At 42.4% G+C, this 21,723-nt stretch overlaps 1 protein-coding gene across 1 annotated transcript in view; it reads left to right on the top strand.

Annotated features, from left to right (window-relative positions):
* Positions 1-21,723, top strand: part of LOC149300034 (insulin-like growth factor 1 receptor) — a 95,726-nt gene that overhangs the window by 54,745 nt on the left and 19,258 nt on the right. Inside the window, exons 5-12 of the mRNA XM_089485514.1 lie at positions 10,832-11,141; positions 13,184-13,323; positions 16,169-16,313; positions 17,266-17,480; positions 18,007-18,133; positions 18,317-18,555; positions 19,402-19,569; positions 19,801-20,005. Of these exons, the coding sequence (XP_089341640.1) occupies positions 10,832-11,141; positions 13,184-13,323; positions 16,169-16,313; positions 17,266-17,480; positions 18,007-18,133; positions 18,317-18,555; positions 19,402-19,569; positions 19,801-20,005 (1,549 nt within the window). The remainder of the gene's footprint in view (positions 1-10,831; positions 11,142-13,183; positions 13,324-16,168; positions 16,314-17,265; positions 17,481-18,006; positions 18,134-18,316; positions 18,556-19,401; positions 19,570-19,800; positions 20,006-21,723) is intronic.

Raw genomic sequence — 21,723 nt, 5'->3', positions numbered from 1 at the left:
TGGCTGAGTGCATTTTATTCAGTATAATAACACAAGTCCGCTTGCCCTGCTGGCTGGTTCATTTTCCTTCCCTGGACTTGTTCAGGGGCCGGAATGGGGAAGCGGATATTTTAAGTGCCATCGGTCTGTGTAGGGTAAATGGTTCCTACGATGCGGTAGAAATGTCCGTACGAGTAGCGAGCTGAGCCCTGGCCGCATACAGGTTTTGTTCTAAATGCGACGAGTGACCTGAATTGTATTTGTGTTTCACGAGCTTCAAGTGATTCTATTGCTTGTGAGTGAGGAGCAGGTACATTAATTATTAGTGACAGGGCTGCCTGGAAGACCTGGTGCAGACTGCAGAGTACAGCGCGGATGGGGCTCACACGTGGATGCACTGCAGCACTGGCTCGATGCTGGCTATATACGAGTGCGTTGTAGCTTATTAAATTATCTAGCGAGCTGGAGGGTGTCTTTATGTAGAACATCGGAATTTCCGATTCACGGGGTCTATTCTCTCGCTACATTCTTTCAGGGCTTACACTCCCTGAATGTTTTCCTGCTCAAATCTGTCTGTAATCGCATTGCCGTTTACAAACCTAACATCAGGCTTTGCCGTGAAATGAAACCGTCCTATCTCGTAAACACATTCCAATCCATTTTTTTTTTTAAATGTTTATTTCATAATTTAAGCCGTGCTAAAGAGCTTTTGGAATGTGGGGTCCCGGTACCCAGCTGTGTTATGAATAGAATTCTATTATTTTTGTCAACATTGGAGCAAGAAAACAGCGTTGAGCATATCTCGGTGCGCTTGGTGGTTTAAGATCAGGGCTCCTCTCTTTGCAAAGCTATATTAAGCAGGATGGCTGTGGAGAAGCCGAAGAGATGTTAGTGTTGCAGGCTTGGCTCTTCTGATAAATTCTCCTGGACCAGCTTTCATGCTTGTTAACTCTTTCAGCCATACATCTGAGCGTCCTGTGTTTGACTTCTGATCAGTCTGAGGATGGATAGCTTGTTCCATAAGGTCACATAGTCTGTAGTCCCTGTCTACTGTGAGTTGGTGGTACCCATGCTTTCCAGTTACTTTTCGTCCTAGTATGATATAGCTGAGGACAGGTGATATATGGCCCGATAGGTTAGAGTATTCTTGTGGACCAGTAATAGAACCTTTTTGTTGTGTGTGTCTGTGTTTACTATTCATGAAGCAGACCTGGGAACAGACCAGCAACTTTAGGTGTCTCCGGAGGTTTGAGGAGACATGTTTACCTTTAAGCCTATATGCGATCTAGCTGAGGACTCCTTTTAGTGCCGTCTGATATTAGGTGAGAAGTAGGCTCTGTGTGTGGCCAGCCTGTACGCCGTAAGATTATTTCACGTCTTTGTCTTGAGAATGGAGATGTTGGCAATCCCAATGAAATGGGTGATTAAATGCCTTGGAGAGGATTTATGGGTTGTATTTGTCTTTTTTTCTTTTTTTGTACTAGTTAACGATAAGCCTCTAAGGCGTTTGACTCTAGACAAGCTACAGCGGATACCCATGTTGAATGTTATTTTCTTGTTCTTTCTCTTCGCTTGTATGGTGGGATTTGTAATATCCACACACTTCAATAAAAACCCAAAAATAAAAAAAAATTCTTGTATCAAATGTTTTTAGATTAACGTGGAAAATGTGATTCGCTGGTCATATTTTTGGTACAGATGCTTGACGGAAACCTTAAAATACTTCTTGGCTGCATGTTTATTTCTGAGTGCTCTGGCCAATTCCTTATGAAATAAGAGAATAATTTGTAAAGCCGGGCGACATTTTGATTTATACAGGCATATTCTGTCAGCTTTTGCTCTCTAAATTCGCGTTCAGAAGGCAAATTCTTTGATCTCATCTTTGAAAGCGGATAATGTCCAAGAATGTACTTTCCTCGCTGAGAAGTAACAAAAAAATTCAAATAAATAGGTCTCTTATGCTGAACTTTTGTCTAAGGTCACCCGTAGATTGTGCAAATAGTGCAAATATATACTTATTGATTTCCATGTCTTTCCCGCCATACTGTTCTATATACAGCGATCCATGACTGATAACTGAAAGGTTTAAACCCTGTTTTTAAATTATAATATTGTAGAGTTTTGTGCAAAAATGCTGTAATTTTTATATATGTACAGTGTGTCTTTTGAAATTACTAGTGGACTGTGACGTGTGGATCTGACACTTGACAGCCGCAGATCTTCTATTAGGACTAACATCTAGTGCAAAATAATACGTTCCCATATCTGGCAGTCACGCTTTGTTTGAAAGAGGATGGATCCAAATTGTAAATTAATGTTTTACCCATAAATATCCATGAAAGAAAAAAAATTAATAAAGTAAAAGATCTGTTTTACTCACATTTTTTATTTTATTTAAATGAAATTGAATTGAAATAGAAATACACATTTTATTAAGGAGTAATCAATAAAAACTTTGTACATATAGAACCAAAATAAATAAATAAATATATATATTAAACCATAGCACACAGAGGCAAGGTATGTTTCTGCATATTCCCTGGATGAAACCATCGCATATATTAGTTTAGTGTGTAAATAGCTTCTTGTACACAATCACATTTCATGCGGTAAAATATATTTCCGGTTTCTTTCACAAATGTCGTAAGAGGCAAATATTGGGGAGGATTCTGGAAAACCCCGCATGCATTTGCATTTGCAAGCGAGACAAAAAGCTAATTTAAGGAGGACGTAGCGATCGTACATTATGGACATATGATGGCTGGAGTGTCCCTTCACTTATATCACCTTGCGTTATAATCTCTGCTCTGCACCGTGTGACAGACTTTCCTTGCTAAAATGTTAATTGATTCTTGCAGGCTTTGGTGGCTGTTCAATTAATTTGAATTTTATGGGAACGTTCTGTTCATCTCTTGTATTAAAAAGCCCGGCAGCCCCCCCATCCCATCCTGTATAATCCTGGTAAAGGAAAAAAGAAAACAATTCTCTTATCGGGAAAACATGTTTATTGGGTCTTTTCCACTTGGCCCGGACTTTTCCACTTCCAATCCTATTGTTTTGTCTACGTTTGGTCAAGAGGTGTTCGATGTGCAAGCGGCACAACAAGACTAAGCTCTGTGCGCGGATAAGGTTACACGGGCGATGCTAACAGATAACCAGCGCTAGAAGGTCCGTCCGTCCATCCGTCCGTGTGTATGGACCTGGAAGCTTAGAGCCGTTTTACCATTTTGTCTTACAGGATACTTTATATTGTGAAAAGCATTATGTCTACCCGACCATAACTCTGATAACTAGCAATTATTATAAGCAGCCGCTCCGTACATACGAGGGCAATTTATTGGTTGCAGAACATCAGTACATCCTTGACATCTTTATCACTTTTTGAAAGGAGGAAAATAATAATAATTAAAAAAAAAGATTTACACGGTACTCTGAAATAAAAAAAAAAATATAGCACCAGCGTATAAACCATAGCACCAGCAGATTCTGGAGCAGCTCTGGTGTTTGTTCAGATTATAGGCAGAAACATAGGGTGCCAAAGTGCTTGGATAAGTATGCTTTTTGTTGTTTTTTTGTCTTGTGAATCTGTTAATCACATAGATTTTCCCATAGATGCCATCCTATACACAACGGTAGTTTGTCATAGAAGGAAGCAAAAGTGCTATATGGCTTATATATGGTTAATGGCCAAACGCACAGCCTGTATACCCCCCCCTATCGTCGGGTTATTGATTGGAATCCCTGTGTTTAATACTGACATCCCGCCCCGTTTAATCGTTGCCGTGCCGGTTCTGTATGGGCACTTCTATACAGACGGATGCAGACACATGTAGCCGTCTCCAATGCAGGACACGTATTTGGTGGAAGTCATTTCTGCATGTGATGTCTAGCAGCGTTTGTCTGGAGTGAAATCACATGATCTGTCGCATTTCTTTCCAGACTCCTAAACACGCGTCACGTGGTGCCACATTGTATCCAGGAGCTGCGTTGTTGCTGCTGTTCCTTGCTCCAGCCATTGATACCCGCGGCTTCTCGCACTAACGATACCCCGTTCAAGTCGTTTCTGTGTTTTCCCTCATCGTCCTTCAGATTTTCTTCTCTATAAGCCTTTCTTCCTCCTTGTTTTCAGCCTTGTTTTGTTCACGAGTATTTTCCATGTATTCGTAATCATCAGAAACATTTCAAATGTTCGTAATCACCAGAAACAATAAAATATTGGGATTCCAGATGCCAGAACTAAACGAGAGCGTTTGTGTGGGTGGGCTCTTCAGCACAAGGGGTTAAAGCTCCGAGTCTACACATAACGTGCGGGAGAACGCTGCCCGTGCAGCTGCCGGTACCTGCCCTGCTATAGCCGTATTTCCCATATTGAGTAAACAACTTGCTTCTGCCTGGGAAAGGGAAAATATTTTCTTATTACTCGAAGATCTGGAAGAGATTTGGGTAGAAAGGTGTAAATGGCGCTGTTTAGTCATATAACCAAGGAATAAAAGAGCCTCGGCTTATGCTGTGAAATAAAATGAATAGATCTGTGTGCAGAACAGACAGACTCCGGCACGTAGCGAGGCATTTGGAACAGGGTGACCCAGGTCTGAGCAGACTTGGAAGACAAAGCAGACAAGTGCTGATAATGCGAAGGAATGAACGAATCTGGCTACTTGATGCTTTTTTCAAGCATAAATCTCAACTGTGTTCTGTAATTTTATGTTTCCATTGTTTTAATAGCTCTACAGCATTGAATTTAAATGTCCTGCCCTTGAAATATCTTGGTTTTGATGGCGTGCTAGTATCAAAAAGCCGATTTGCCTGAGCGAATGCTTGGGTCTATGCGCTTGTAGAAAAGGGAAGGATCCAAGGGGTCCGGCTGACAGTGTACCGTGCAGCGTTCCGAAACAAGGTTTCCCTTGAAATCCCAGTAAGGTTTGGTGCATAAAGTGATTCTCTTGAGTGGTCTTATCACCATAGTTGGTTGCTATGGCGTTAAGACCATTTTCAATGTTCTAGAATTGCATATCCTTAAAGCATCTTGTATTGGCTAAAACATACTAATGTTTGGCCCTTACAGGACTTCATAGAATGAATGATGAGAAGACAGGTTCCGGCCAAGTGTGTCATGTACCCTTGTGGTTACGTATGGAATAATGGATAATGGCCGTGCCCCCATTTATCCAAATAGAGGTATCCCATAGAGGATAGTACACCTATAGTATCTGGCCGCTTGCTAGGCGTTTCCTTTGGGTGGGACGGATGTTCACAGAGGATGGTCTGTGGCAGATAGCTGTGAGGCGTGTGGTGGTCTTCATCTCCATGTGGCAGAATCTACAAGAAACTTGGCTGAGTTTGGGGAATCTTCGGTCACATCAGCTTCTCATCGTGGTCGTCACTGGTTCCTGCATTATCTCCGGCACTACGTTTGGGCAGCACTCTGTAACTGTATACTGTATTTGATGAGAGTAATAAATGGTTTCTCTTTGTCATTCCCCTGAATATCTGATCACATAAATTTTTTTTTTCTCTCTCAAGAAATTACTAAGCAAAGTACAATAAAGAGTCAGGTTTGTTACAAATTAGGAGCAATGTTAGAGATCGTAGTTTAAAACTAGAGGGTCGGTGGTGTCGATATAATGTAACAAAGTTTTACTTTACTGAGAGGGCGGTAGATAAATGGAACGACCTCCCATCAGCAGGGGTAGAGGCTAATACAGTGAACATATTCAAAACGAAATCAAGGACTATTTTAGGGTCAGAGTCTACATCCTAGATGAGCTCAATGTTTTTATCTCCTATTTCTACTTAGCAGACCTTACTCACATTAAAAGTATGGCTTTTTCTCCTCTTCTCTTACGTGCTGATACTCAGTGCCATGTTATCTCTGGCATTTGCTACACAAACTGGTCTCTCTGATCGGTTTTGGACACAGCCTGTGCCTGTACTAAGTGAGGCATCACCAACACTCTTTGGACAGCATTAGGAACAAGTTGGAGATATGCAAACATTGGATAGTAGAAAATATTGTGCAAATAGACCCTGTTTTTGTTTCATTTCCCGGACAAAAATCAGAGGGCAGTTGGAAACAGAATTCCTTGTCGCACTCATTCACTCTCTCATCCTCTGTCGCACACTCTCATTCACTCTCTCGTGCTCTCTGAATGTCTCCCTAACCTTTCTGCTGACCGCTTCCGTGCACCTGTCTTCTGGCCACTGAGCACCGCTGCTTCTCTTGCATCTTGTTCTTCTGTCTTCTTTCTCGATCCCCTGCTCCTTGTGTCTTCTTCCTTCGTTTGCTTCTCTGTGAACTTCTCCAAAAGGGCGATTGGCAGAACAGGGCTTTGAAAACAACATGGCTCTTTTGCCAATCACTGGCAGGAAAACGCTCACTAAGATATCAACAGGTGTGCTTTCTGCACAGGGATGGATGAGATTTCTGGGGGTAGGGGAGCGGTGAAAATGTATGAGGGCGTTATAATTCATTGGCATGCAGAGAATAATTAAAAGGGGACACTCAGCTTATCGTTGGCATTAAAGTGACTTTGTCTCTCTGGAAGCGGTAGTAGAATTAAAATGAAATGTAGCTTCTTGTGTTACATCGCTATTGGCAATTCAGTATCTTTAGCTATTCTAATAAATAGAGACGCACATTGATGTTAAAATTAAACAATGAAAGTCATATCAGGCTTTGAAAACCTCTTGGCTCTTTGTTAAAGCTCCAGACCCTCCCATCTCTATTATTTTGCCGTGGCGTGACTGTAATTGCCTTTGTGATGTTGCCAAACACTGCCTTTTAGGAAATACTTGCTGCATGGATTTTTGTTTCTTATAATTATAACCAAGAAATTATGGTAAAGGCAATGTTTTCGCACATCATGCTGTTTGTCTCACGTCTGCACCATAGATGTTCTCGAATACATCTTTGCCATATTGGTAGAAGTACTACATCTTTAAAAAAAAAAAGTTTAGAATACTTTCCAAGTGTCCCTGTTGAGCAGGGACAATCCTTCCTTAGGACCTAAATCCTTCTGCCTCTCTGTCTTTCGTCTTTCCCAAGATCTCCGAATGTTAGCTGGACATCAGTGTCCTACAGCCCCAAAAGCCGCAACGTTTAAAGAAATACGTTTATATACTAAATTGATCAAAGTTCTAGGAAAGCGTGTTGATATGTATTGGCCCTCATTTTGAGATACTTTGTACGCGTCGTCTTGAGGTCGTTACTCTGTGCGAAGGGGTGTCTTTGGGGCATCAAAAACAAACATGCTGTTTCTGAAACAAATTCACATCCGAGGAACACAGAATCATTCAGTTTTGTAGAAGGCTCTGATACGTGAAATTTCGTGGCGTGCACCGCCTTAACCTTTCGCTGCGAAGCTTGCAAGCGCGGCCTGCCTTGCCGTTGCCCACTGTGTCAGGAACATTGATACACACACACGTCTGACACCAGCTAGGCGTGTAATTGCCCAAAACTCATCACCGGCACCAGTTTTCAGAGCAACTGCCAAAACCACAGGGCAGGGGGCCTCTCCCATCTGAATCTGGCCCTCTCTCGCTGCACCAGACAGCTTGAGGTTTGTTCCTGCGGGACACAGACCTGCCTTGTTAGGAAATCCACGCTGTTCGGGAGCGTACAATGCTTCAAATAGCTCTGTGTACTGTAAGCAGGAGTGGAAATAGGCCATAAGCACAAGCGGGATGAGTTATAAATATAGAATATTCTTCTCCCTCAATTCCACACACATTAGTCATGGAAGGGCAATGGCTGCTTTACACTTATAAGGTATATACAAACAGGACCGGACGCTAAAATCAAAGTGTTTTAACAGGATTTCATTTATAGTAGTGGCATTTTGTCTTTGTAGACAGTGCGGTTCCCTTCGTTGCACAACAGATTAGTTCATCAGCGGAGCCACGGCTTGCCCACTTAGCAGACAATCAAGTGGGTTTTAAGTCATCCAGGCTCTAATTTAATAGCATTTGGTTAAGATCCCTTTGTAGCCTGCAAGCATCCAAGCATTTAATGTGATAACTATACATATTAGATTTAAGCAGATTGCTCTGTAACCGTTGCCAATACACAAGGAAGAGCTTGTGCTCGCTCTCTTCTTTTCATCTTTAGATACAGAGTATGAGTTTTGTGCCTTGTTTATTAGGGTCGTTTGCCCGTTGTGCAGCGTTGCGGAATATGGAGCGGTGTAACTTAATAATAACATGAGAGGTGAAATAGTGTAAAGATCCCATGCCATTGTTCATAACGCTGTTATTAGCCGATCTGGAGGACTGCGGCGTCCGTCGGTACGGCTGTGCGGTCACATCCCGGGACACACTGGCTCTGTTGTGAAGACAACGCACTATGTGTGATGTGCCAGCGAGTGGCACTCCCTGTCTGCGGGGGGCTACGTTTGTCAACCCCATTCAAACAGTAGCACTGGACTGAATAATTGACCAATTTGTCCTACGCTAGTGACAGCTGCAGAAAAGACACTGATTTTGTTCTTTTTGTTTGTTTGAAGTATGTCTTTTCTTGCCCTGTCTAAATTAAAGCTTTATGTATGTGATAATATATTATCACGCGGTGATCCCATAAATGTCATAACTGAGAAAAGAGCTTCTTCTAAGCCATTCCTGGGCAGCACGAGTCTTTTCATTTTTTTAAACTCTTTTTAGCCAACTGCGCACTGTGGGAGCCGATATGTTTACTCGTTTTGTTATAATTCCAAATATGTGTGAGGTTTGTTACATAGCAGCGTTTGTTCTGTGATGCAGAATACTGTCCGTTGCATATCTATGTATGAAATATTCTATATTTATAGTTTGTTTTATCCTTACCAGCCTGCGTGTGCATCGCTTTTGCCTTTATTTTTTTTAACTTTGCCCGTGATATTACTTGTAGATATTTTCTGCCGTACTCGCAAACACATTTTTCTATCTGCCCCTAGTTTCACCCCATCAATAGCTCACAGCAAACGGATCAGGACACTGTATTACCCCCCCAGTGCCTGCACGGTTAGCGATGCGCAGCATCACTCTTATGGTATGGCCCATGCCACACACATTGCCACAGGTCCTCGGTAAGCAGTCTGTTGCCTAGTGATTAACGCAGGACGTTCTAAAATAATGGAATTTAAAAAAAACTGAATAAAATCAGATATTATACCGACCTGGGTAGACAGCTCAAGCATGAAATAGGATCTTTAATTTTGTTTAATTGCAGGGAAATTCATAATATGGTTGAGAGCAGGGCATAGACTTCCATGTGTTGGACCCCGGCTTCTTACACCAGGGCTGGATGCAGGCTGCTCCTGGTACAAGCTCTTGAATTTTTTTTTCTAGCGGTTCAGTGAAGATGCCGTAGGAAAGGCTTTTCTCCTCTGACAGCTTGATATTGGCTGTGTGGGCCTTGGTCCAGGCTTGGCGGAGAATGTCTGCCAGTCATGCCAGGAGCCTTCCCTCGCTGGCTGATTTACTCTCCGCTGCACGGCCTGTTTACTCACCTGCATGCTCCAGATGCCGAAGAATGCGGGTTGTCCCCACCTAGGTTGCTAGCCCTATAATCATGGAGGGCCGTGCCGGAGTAAGTGGTGCGGAGTATTTGTACCCTTTACAATAATTAAGATTTCTGTTGCAATCACCTTAATCCGGCTCTGCTGCTGGACTTTCTCCTATTTCTTTTTCTTAGCTTGTTTTGATCCACGTGTTCTCTCTGCATCGTTTTCACTTCTCCTCTGCTTTGCCAACTCTTCATACTAGATCAAGATAACCTCATTGTTTTATTTTCTGAAGTATGCTTCTTTTAAATAAGATTAGAAATGATATCGATATCTTTCCCTACTAGGATTTTACTTTTTCCCTGATTGGGGTTAACCCATAGTGTGCCACTCATTAAATCTGAATTGCATTACAAAGTTGATCTGTCGCTAGAATGTTCAAATACAGCAGGTGAAATGGGGAAGTTACCAGGGTTCCAAAGGGCACCGTTTTTATTTTTCAGACATTTTGCATCCTGTTATGCCACTAATCGGCCACGGGAATGGAAATAGTCGCCCTTCTTTTGATGCTACCCTGTCTGGATTAGCGAGTGCTAAGCAGAGCTTGTTAGACGCATGTAGGTTCCACCTTCTGTTTGCTCGTTCCCCAGACGGGCATTAATATATCGGCAACGGCTTTTAAATGGAGTTCTTACTCATCTGTCCTTCATTATGCATAATTATGCTTGCATAAGGGAACGAGAATGTGCTTTGGGGTCATTGAAACCATGTGTTGAATGGTAATGTTTGTGGACATTTAACTCCTATGTTTCTGGTACTTCAATAGTAAGTGAAAAACGGGAACAGGCCCTTTAGAATCTAGATAGTATTGGCAGTGAGAAGTGGGGTCTGTTGCGTCACTTTAGTGAAGGTCGTACCAGTGACGTGCATTCTAATGCGGAGGCTTCCCAGAGTTTGGTCTCCGCATGGAGTCTGTAGGAAAGATGCAGTTAACACTTGGCTAAGGCTTCGCAGTTTGATTCCGGCTTCATTCACTTTGTTAACCTAGATTTCAGATTCATTTCGCAAACTCTGCGGTTTTATTTTGTTGATACAAAATGATATTCTAGACCCAGTGATGTCTGTGTAATGATTCTTGTATAATATCTCACTACTATATAATAGTTTAGCACCAGAAGGACATACTGTAACTAATAAAAGGATGTCTAGTAATGCATCCCCCAGACAAGAACTCACTGCATGATCGACAAAGGTTGGACAAATGTGATTGGTCAGCGCAGCGAAGTCACAGACAAACAATTACGATGCAAAGAAAGTTAAAAACAGGAAAATTCCCGTTCACCACTTGTAAGTTGTTTTTCATTTTTGTTTTTCAGTGTGCCCAAACACGTGTGGTAAAAGAGCGTGCTCAGACCGCGGTGAGTGCTGCCACCCGGAGTGCCTGGGCAGCTGCACCGCTTCAGACAACGATACGGCTTGTGTAGCTTGTCGCCATTACTTCTACGAGGGCCGTTGTGTGCAGAGCTGTCCACCCAACACCTACAGGTTTTATGGCTGGCGTTGCATCACTCTGGAGGTGTGCACCAATGTGCATAACCTGGTCAGTGGGTCAAACCGGTTCATCATCCACAATGGGGAGTGCGTGGAAGAGTGTCCGTCAGGATACATGCTCAATGGAAGCCAGAGGTAAGGTCATAGTAACCAAGTCTTTCACACCATTCTTTGGTTTGAGAAATGAGATGTTTGGCCACCACATCTTCCGTCTCGATCTTTCAACTCGCCCTGTTTATATTATTGATGTAATTATTTTAAAAGCAGGAGGGGCTTCAGACAAAAAGATTACACGATACACATAAAATGATTCTGATTATTATTGGCAACAGTCTGGCATGATCTGACTTTGATCTTAAAGTCTGAAATGATGAGACATCAAGAATACGCTGGTCCCGTTTTTTTCATGCGCATTTGAGTCTGCTTTCCTGAGCTGTCAAAAAGTTGATCATGACTCTTAAAGGACTGTCCATTCCCTTAGCCGGGAAAATGCTACACTTAATCGCAGTCTCTTCTCTCTTCAGTATGTAGGTCAATTTCTTTTACACAAATATTAATAGGATAACACCTGCTTGACTGCAACAAATAGTTTATCCAATCCTAATGATCCATCTGAAAAACTTTACTTTACACCAAATGTGTGTAATAGTTTTTAATCCCTAAACCTGTTTTTATGCACATTTTCAGAGCAGCTCTCGTTAAATGATCTTGCTCAGGACCCCCATTGTAGAACAAATAAAGGTTTGGCAGGTTCTCTTTTAGCGCCAGGCAGTTTTGACATGCAAGGACACCGTTTATCTGCTGCTCGAGAGAACGTGTCAATACGGGACAAGGCTCTCATACTCTGAGTTCCCATCGGCTGCAGAGTTCACACAGAACACATGGTCCTGTACTTACTTCCTATCAGTTGTGTAAATTGGTAACGTGAGCTTTCTGGCAAGCAGGGAAAGAAGGAGAAAAATAAAGCATGACACGGGTGCTGACACTTATTAAGCAGAGAAATTGAATTTAGCAGTTTCTACATGTGGCACTTGAAACAGAATGCTAAAATGTGCTGTACGTGTAAGGGTTCCAAGCAGAACAGGAGTGTGCCGTTTAGCACCATACATTGTCATACTATCCATGTGTCCCTTTATATAAGTGATGGCCCCGCAGTGAGATGCAAACCTCTTGGTTCCCCTTTCCTTCCGTGTTGTCCTTTTCTGTAAGCTAGTCCTGGAGATGAGCTTATGGTAGTGTTCTACAGCTGTGAAAGTCAAAAAGAAAAACACACACCATGGCAAGCCTCCACACCCCCTAAAAAACACTGGTCTTCAGAACTCTCTGCCTGAGCTGGGAAAAAAAAAAGAATTAGAATGACCCTGGGAAGAGGGAACTCTTGGAAAGGATACATGACTGAGGCAAGACTGGCAGATGCTGTAAGTGTTGTTGCCCATAGTGGAGGAGACCTTGGAAAGGGAGTTGTAGATAAGTATGAGGAAGTGCTGACAGCTTTATTTTGATCCAACAGATGTTCCACCCATTGTCGCCATGGTTCCGTAGTGGTCAATGTTGGTGACCTGGTATAGTGCCGGAGCAGGCCGTTGTTGGATGCGGCCTTGCTTGTGGTGCACGGGCATTGCTTGGTGCCCCGGTGATAGAAATCTGGCTGTAATAGCTATGGGCTAGTGGGGAAGCCAGTGGCTTCAGCAGTAGCAACGATATTCCGCCTATACCAGGGTGGTTAATGAGTAAATGCTTTAATGGTTTTTATTGCAATCTTTAAGAAAGTTAATAAGTTTGGCCTTTTGTAAACACTAGGCCGGGTACAGTCTATGGTGTGTTTTGTGTACAATGCAATGTATGTAGAAATTAGATGTTTGATTGACAGCTGGCTGCACTGTGGCCAAGTATTGATCCGTAATTACAAAGTAACTTTTGCAGCCAGTTATTGGGAGAATATTGGCCTGCTGGTGTGATCTTTAGGTTCAGAAATGCCAGGCTGTTTAACCTTTTCTGCTTGTGGTGTTCATGTGCTAGCAGTGCTTCTCCATCCGAACAGTACTCTTTGTACAGAATAGGACGCCTATAGGCCAGAGGGAGGTATTGATAAGGCTAGTGGTTTCTATTCGCCATTCTCCCATGCAACGAGCTCTATGCAGTGGGTCCTTAGTAATCTGTCTCTCTCTCTCTCACAGCATGTTCTGCAGTCCCTGCGAGGGTCCCTGTCCCAAAATCTGTGAGCAGGAAAAAACTATAGACTCCGTCAATTCAGCCGAGATGCTGGAGGGATGCACCGTACTGAAGGGGAATCTGCTTATTAACATCCGCAAGGGCCGTGAGTATTCCATTATCATGTATGAACTTTAACGGACGGTCAACAAGTCTACCATTTGTCTGATATGTATAGCTCCTGACGGTTTTTACCTAGAACTATTTTGTTTTACAAACCCCATGTTTAGTGCATAACAAAGGGGTGTTATTGAGCATTTAAGTTCCACAGGCATTCCTAACAGCTTCCAGGGGAATAAGTGGAGTATGGTTCAAAGGGTCTAATTATTGGGCCCATAACGTTGTAGGTGTCCATTTAATACATCAACCAGTAGTTTCATCCATATACATTGAGATCTACCTTTTAGGAGTAAACACTGCCATAGAATATATTGATATCAAAGATTAATAAGTAATAATGAAACAAATCCACAAAGACCTTATTTCCCATTGGTGCATGATAACTGCAATTTTGATGTTATATTACCTATTTAACCTGGAAATAACCCTTATACGCCCTCACCTAGATTCATTACCATATACACTAGTATAATAGGGTCACTGTATGGTGTCTAGCGCTATACAAATACGCCCCTGGCCTTAATATGTAAATGCCATGGTTATTAACATGTCTTTTTTAAGTGCTGATTAATTATGTATCATTGTACACTTGCCTTCTTGCGAAATGATTACCCGTAAAATAAATGTTCCGGTAGTGTATGGGTTACAGCTGCGGACCTTATGGATGTAATAGGCATAGGCTATTCTGAACAAAACACAATGCTACACACAGAGTACGGCTCGAACGCTGGCAGCCTTTCAAAACTGCATTGGTTCAAGTGTTCTAATCTGCAGTCATATTCTTTTTGAAATTAACTCGAGGTGCGTTTCGTTTATATTGCTCTGCATGGTAACGGGGGCCTTTTCCACCACAACACCGGCCCTTGAAATTTCCCGTGTACATGTGACATTGTCCTCTGTTAATACATCTCCCCTGCATGCGGTGCTGCGCGTCCTCGCTCGGGTGTGCTGTGTTACGTGTGCTCATGGTTGTGCATCCCAGGTGGGAGCTGGAACGTGCTGGCCGAACACACACGATAACAATGCAGTAAGATCTCACACCAGCTTGTGTCCAGCAATGACTTTGGATCCGTTCCTGCCGTCCTCCACGTCACGGCTGCTCCAGAGCCAGCTCGGTGTCAACAAGATAATATCTCTGCATGCTTCTCAATGCTGATATCGCTATCCCTGCATAATACGACTGGGGCATCTTCCAGTCTCACCCAAGCCTCTAATCCGCACACTATAAATCATACCCCAGGCTCCCTGTGGTGAAAGCAGAAGAGCGCCAGCCATCGCTTTAACCCTTCACCAGCTTGGTACAAAGAGAAAAAAAAAAAAGTAGACTGCAGACAACATTCTCCCGGAGAAGTAAATCAGATGAATTATTTTGCACTTTGTCTCTAATCTCAGCAGGTCCCTTGCCATAACAGTTGCCATAACAGAGAACATCAACAGATGTTTTATATCTGTTGGACATTGCAGATACTCTATAAAACAGAGAGAGTCTTGTTCCCGCACCTTCATTGCACCTCGTTTAACGGGTTACCTCTTAGCTTGACATCCTCAGCCCCAGACAGTTTGGCTGCAGGTACGTTACAGCTGTACGGGGAGGGCTCTGGACGCGGTTACAGATGGAGTATACGGCAAGCACGTGGTGCAGTAGGAAGCTTTCGATAATTCATGTGGCCCCATAGTGCAACTGTTGGCGAGAGCCATGCCAAAAGAGAGGCTGCTGAAAGCTCCGGACCTGTTACTGGCATCCGCGTGTAGTATTCTTGGAAATGCAAGCAGCTCCACAGAGAACTTATGAATAGGAGCTTAACAGCATCCCTCCGAGGCGCAGTACCTGTCACTTCTCTGACGCTGGCCTGGCGCACGATGAATCACATGCTCCTTTCTCAGCGTGTCGGCCGGATACTCTGATTTAAGAAACAAAACCCATGCCTGGAGAAACCTCAGCGTTTTCAGAGAGGTTAAACAAAAGTCTTCCTCTCACATTTTGCTGCTAGCACATTCTGTTCATACCATATACTCTTAGGTGTGAAATGTTTTAACCAAAAAGTCCGTTTTCGAGGCATAGAAAAGCCATGCAAGGAAATTCACGCATTGATGAGCTGAGCCAAGCATAAGACTTAGTGACGGATTTTAATGCCAGCCATCTGCAGCCTCCGAGTCCTCAGTATATCATATATATATATTTTCATCTATATCATATTACAAAAAACAAAATCATCACACTAAACCTCTAAGAGGGTATATTTCTAAATTTTACATTTTATTAACCCCTTCACGACAAGTACATGTACGGGCTCCTAATGCACTAATTGGACTTAATGGGTTTAAGTCTTATTTGTCCTAAAGGGGTTCACCTATGTCATGTAATAAAGTCTGAGGAAAACACCTTTCTTTCACATCGTGTGTTTGTGTGTCTTTAAGACAGGGTTCCCAGATGTTGAGACACCTCACAAAGAGAGAGAGGTAGATAAGTGGATCAGGCTTCCAGCAGATGTAGTGAGGGAATTAAAACATGCAAGGGATAAACATAAGGCTGGTCTGGTTTTAAAACCGCTAGATTGGGTAGACTGTAATCTTTTTCTCCATATTCTGTGTTTCTTTATGGAAATGTGAAGTCTTCTATTGGATTTGTTGTTTATATGAACTCGAGGACATAGTTTGTTTGTAGTTCATGGACAACCTAGGAAAAACCTCGGGCACGTAATTGGTTGTCTAAGTGAACACCGGGAGCCCACCATGTATCACTGACCAAGCTGGTGGACAATACTAGGGTCTAAGACTAAATGCAATAGATATTGTAATTCCTAAACGAATTATGGTTTTGTATCATGCAGAGAACATTGCTTCGGAGCTGGAGAATTTCATGGGTCGGATAGAGACTGTCACAGGATATGTGAAGATCCGACATTCTCACGCACTGGTGTCCCTGTCCTTCCTGAAAAGCCTGCGCTACATCCTGGGAGAGGAACAGCTGGAAGGGTAAGTGAGCATCCAGGGGCCACCTCTTTAAGTTTAGTTCTTTTATGCCCTGCCTTCAGTCCCACTCTGGAGTGCCGGTTTCTCTTGTGTCACCATAGAACTGATAGAGCGGTGGAATCATGGACAGAATCCATATTGCTGGTTAACACTGCTGTTTATTGAGCCAGTGATCTCAGACAGTTCTGAAGGAACACCTGTCCTGCTAACGCCATGCTGTCCCACATTCTCCTGTTATGTTTCTCTGATCTCCCTTTCTTTACATTCCCCTCAGGCATGGGAGGGGTGAATCCTTGTTTAATTTTGAGCGGCCTGGAATGCCAGTGTTTGGACACATTCCATTACTCCCGTGGTTTATCATTTTACTCCACCACAGAAGAGAAACCTGTTCTGTCCTAGGAAAAGCTAGATACAAGATGCCGAGGTTTCTGGGGTGGGGGAGTGCAGTTCTAGAGGTCCTGGGAAAGCCGTATCTTGGTTGCTTTATCTGACCTGCTTGGATAAAGTTTCCAACACATGAATTCCTGGCAGTTGCTCCTGTCTTTTATTTCTCTTCCCAGGCTGCTCTTTTGGATGTACCTAGAATTCTTTGAATTCTGCATCCGACATCAGCTTATACTTAAATCCTTTACAATTAGTAACCAAATCGCACTGTTTATGACCTATCACATTGTATATATTTCTACCCCTGAAACACAACTGGGGTTTTTAATAATCGGTTTGCATCTAAAATCTATGATTTACTTCAAATAAGAATTAAAAGATATGTTTCTTCCAAATGTGAAGAACATAAACAGGCTGTGTGCTCAAGTTTCAAACCACCACACACTATCCCGTAGAAATACAAAAGTGACCTGAAACTCAGAGGGTAGAGAACAACAGATTCATTAAGTTTTGCAAGCCTATAAGTCACGGGTACAGCCTTTTAATGTAAACCTGATTTTGTATTTTGCAGGAATTATTCATTTTACGTCTTTGATAATAATAACTTACAACAGCTGTGGGACTGGAACAGACACAACCTCACCATCAAGAGCGGCAAAATGTATTTTTCTTTTAACCCCAAGCTCTGTGCGTCCGAGATTTTGACCATGGAAGAAAAGACGGGAACCAAGGGCAGACAGAGTGAAGCAGACAAAAGTCCCCGAACCAATGGAGACAGGGCATCATGTGAGTAAAAATTACTTAAAATTGTGGAGGTGAACATTAATAATAAAGGCATGTCTTAGGATAATGTCTGACTTACCTGTCATACTTTTCTTCTGCAAAACCCACATGCACATTACTAGAAATCGTTACAGCAAAGTGTGGGCGGCTCTGGACTTTAACGTTGGAAAAGTCTTTTCGGTTCTTCCAAAAAGAACACTTAACATACTTTAGTTTATAACCTAGTCTTTTGCTCTTCAGAATGATGTACCTAACATATAAACATTCTGCAATCATTGAGTGTAAAAGAAGTGTAAGATTTTCCCTACACGTAGTGACGATAGACATCCCGAACGTATAACAACTCATGACTAGCTGTTCTGCCGATGGATTCAATGTTCATGAAGGAGAGTTTGTGTTAAAGCCTATGTGTGCGTATGTGATAAGTGAAATTAAACTGGTTGTATGGAAACAAATGTTGAAAGAGAACCATGGAAGATACTACAACTTATCTTACTTGTTAAGGTATGTATCTGTTTATATCCTGCAGGTGCAAGTCACGAATTGAATTTCATCTCCAACACCACATCAAAAAACCGTATAATGTTGACGTGGGAGCGATACCGGCCTCCAGATTACAGGGATCTTATTAGCTTTACCGTTTACTACAAAGAAGCGTGAGTTCCTAAAAACCTGCTAGACAGGTGGACAAATGCATTGTGGTTGTCCACTCCGGCCTACTGCTCGGTTAACATTCTGGCTATTTACTCTAGTCATTGTTGGTGGATGGTGTAGAAAATTAGCTGTCTGATCTATAGCCCAGTTGTGACATATCTGCTTTATATTCTCTTGAATTCTAGTCCATTCGCTAATGTGACGGAGTACGATGGGCAAGATGCCTGTGGCTCCAACAGCTGGAACATGGTGGATGTTGACCTTCCAACCAGCAAGGATAAGAACCCAGGAATCCTCCTGCAGGTACTGAAGCCGTGGACACAGTATGCAATTTACGTGAAGGCTTTTACCCTGACCACAATGGACAGCCACCACATCCATGGAGCCAAGAGCAAGATTGTGTACATACGCACAGATGCTGCAGGTTTGTTGTCTCCTCTTTCAGTTAACAACTAGATGGCACCTTAAACCTATTACTTTGCTTGGCCTTTTATAAAATGATGTAGAGCTTGAGCAGCCTTGTGTGGTATTGTCTCACCTGAGTAACATTATACAGGCAGTCTCGATTCATTTATTGAAAGTGGATGTTTATGGTCGTGCACTGTAAAATATACAATTCTGTCACATTTAATGTGAATCAGTACACTTTAACTAAATCGGAACATAACCCACTTATACAATGCATTTCTATGTAAAAATCCTACTTGGATTGTTACACCTTCCTGGAAGCTAAGTCCATCAAATACTAAAAAAACTCAATGCAATCCAGGCAAGACTTACAGGACCATAAAGACTTATTTACCGTCTCAAAGTATACTTTATCTCTTGGCTCATTGCTCCTTATTGGATAGACAATGCAGATTAAAAAATAAGAAGACACTTATTCCAGGACCCAGCAGTACGCATGATGTGTGACCCATAATTGATTCCATTTTGTATGTTTATATGTCCCACATACTGCATGGTAGTGCAAGTGATATTCAGCAATGTAAAACATATGCGTGTCCTGGAAAAAGATCAATTTAGTGTACTGACTCATGATCATGTCTTTCCAACATACTGTAAATACTCATACATTAGTGAGTTTAAAGGAAAAACAAAAAGAGACCAACAGTTACAAGTTCTACGGTTTGTAACCGCAGTGCTGATCGGTCTCGAATCAGGTAACCTTTGGTATATATCACATAGACATGGATTGTTATACGGAACAGAGTGTGTTTTATTTGAATGGAGAGTGTTACAATTAACAGGTTTTCTCTTCTGTTTTTAGTTCCTTCCATTCCTTTGGATGTGATCTCTGCCTCCAACTCCTCATCTCAGCTTATCGTAAAGTGGAAGCCTCCATCTCTTCCAAATGGGAACTTGTCCTACTACATTGTGCGCTGGCAGCAACAGCCCCAGGATAGTTACCTTTACCAGCATAACTACTGCTCCAAAGGTGCGGGACTATTAACGTGGGTATGAGATGGGTTGTGAGAGGACAGATAGCTGGGGAAACAAAAGAGATGTAATGGTGGGCATTCTACGAGGGCAGACAACTGGGGTATTAAACAGTTACAATGAATACTAGCGGAGTCTGAGGGCAGATACCTGCCATACACTGTAGCTAAACATAGCCTTTAGACCTCAGGTGCATCATTTGGATTGAATGTTTGTGTGTTCTTTGCAGATAAGGTCCCCATACGCAAGTACTCCAATGGGACCATTGACACAGAAGAAGTGGCTGAGCCCACAAAGCCGGAGGCAAATAGCGGAGAAAAGGGGCCCTGCTGTGCCTGTCCCAAAACTGAGGCAGAGAAAAAAGCGGAAAAGGATGAGGCAGAGTTCAGAAAACACTTTGAAAACTTCCTGCACAATTCCATCTTCGTCCCGAGGTAAAGTGAGACTGCCTTGTGTGTCATTTTTGATTGTACATTGAGGAGGTTAGTGAATGGTAGTATTCATTCATGTGACGAGAGCAGACGTATCATCCAGCAGGCCTGATAAGGTCATCCATTTTCTAACTGTACATACGGTTTTCGATTCAACCGCCCGATTGAAAACTTCCTAAACTACTGCGTCTTCATACTGAAGTAACCTGATCTCTCTTGTGCATCGTCTGGAGATTGAAGTGCATCGCGCTGTTACAATAATATGTGTAATAAAACGTGAAAAGTTTCTGGCAGTTTTAGGCTTTAAGGCTGTAATGTTTTATTATGGAGTTGACCGTTTTGTGAGCCCTGGACGTATAGTTCTCTTGCCAAACGCCATTAAATGGATATTCTTAAGAAATCGTGGAAGGCTGTTCTTTGTTTCTAGAACCTTCTCATTGAAATAATACTCGTGTTATATCTACGCCTGTCACCCTGTGTTTTTAGACTATGATGTCCTGTCCTGGTCTTTCTTCTTCTATGCATGCAGTTAAATGGACATGTCATGTTCCTCCTATATCTTCCTTCCTATTTATACACTGAGATTCATCAGTACTGATACGTTTTATCGTGTATACCATGCGCTTTTATACCATGCATTTTACATTCATGACAAATAAACCGCGGTTGCCATTCTTGCCGGTTCTTCTAATCAACTTAAATCGTTTTGGGGTGTTCCATCTGAAATATCATCAACCTTTTTGGCACATCTTTGTGCCTTCAGCAAAGAGGCATAACTCGCCTTCAACGTAGTCTCTGATATCAGCAGTAAAATCGATATATTTCGGTGAATGGTCTCATTCTAAAGGCGTTCGTACCAGTGATTCCTTTGTGCATTCCTTGTGAATAATATTTCAAAAAGGAATTTGTGTTTTGAGAAGGAATCACAGAGGCTGAAGAAAAAGAGATGTTGCTGTAGGAGGAATATGAAACGGGCTTGTGTTAAATCCTATCTGACAAGTCCAGGCAGCCCGGGGAGAAGTTTATCCCGGTTTGGAGGTGGGGTTGAGGGGCCTGAGTCACAATGGAAAGTCCTGATTTATTTTGTTCCTATCAGTTAAGGTGTGCTGCAAATTTCCAGATTAACCCCTTTAAGGTCAGCTTAACGTGCATGTATGCCCTCTGGGTCCGTAAAGGATGTATGGAAAGTGTGTATACGCTTTAAGTACCATGATGCATATAGTCATGTAGCACTAAAGACAACTGGGGTTTGGTTCATATTGCAATAAATGTTGTTTATCTCCAGCTCTGGAGGCCACGTCACGGTTTATGACCAAACGTTATGTGTAAGAAGCATATTGTGTCATGCTCCCTGCTTTTAGTAGAGGGAAATAGACGAGCAATAGATCTCCTGTAACCAAGTGCACCGGAGTCAATGGACTCCAAAATGCGTTCAGCATAAAAATAGAGCTTGTAGGGTATTTCAAACATTTTGGAAAATTGAGAGGTTATAGGGGTGTTAGTGAGGGAATGAGTATGTATACATGCATGTATGTTACAGTCAATGTACATGTGGTAGCATGAGTGTGTGTGTTGGCATAAGAGTGTGGGCGTGTGCGTTTGAGTGTGTGCAGGTTAACCAGTCTATATCTTGCATATATCCCAGTAGTTTGGAAAACGGATTATCATTGACCTTTCAAACATGTCCTTTCTACCATCTTCTGTACATACGACAAAACACA

This window comes from Sceloporus occidentalis, unplaced genomic scaffold (assembly GCF_023333645.1).
Source record: "Sceloporus occidentalis isolate IW3139 unplaced genomic scaffold, rSceOcc1.0.p SCAF_26, whole genome shotgun sequence".
Taxonomy (NCBI): Eukaryota; Metazoa; Chordata; class Lepidosauria; order Squamata; family Phrynosomatidae; genus Sceloporus; species Sceloporus occidentalis.
This window is presented reverse-complemented; position numbering and strand designations above follow the sequence as displayed.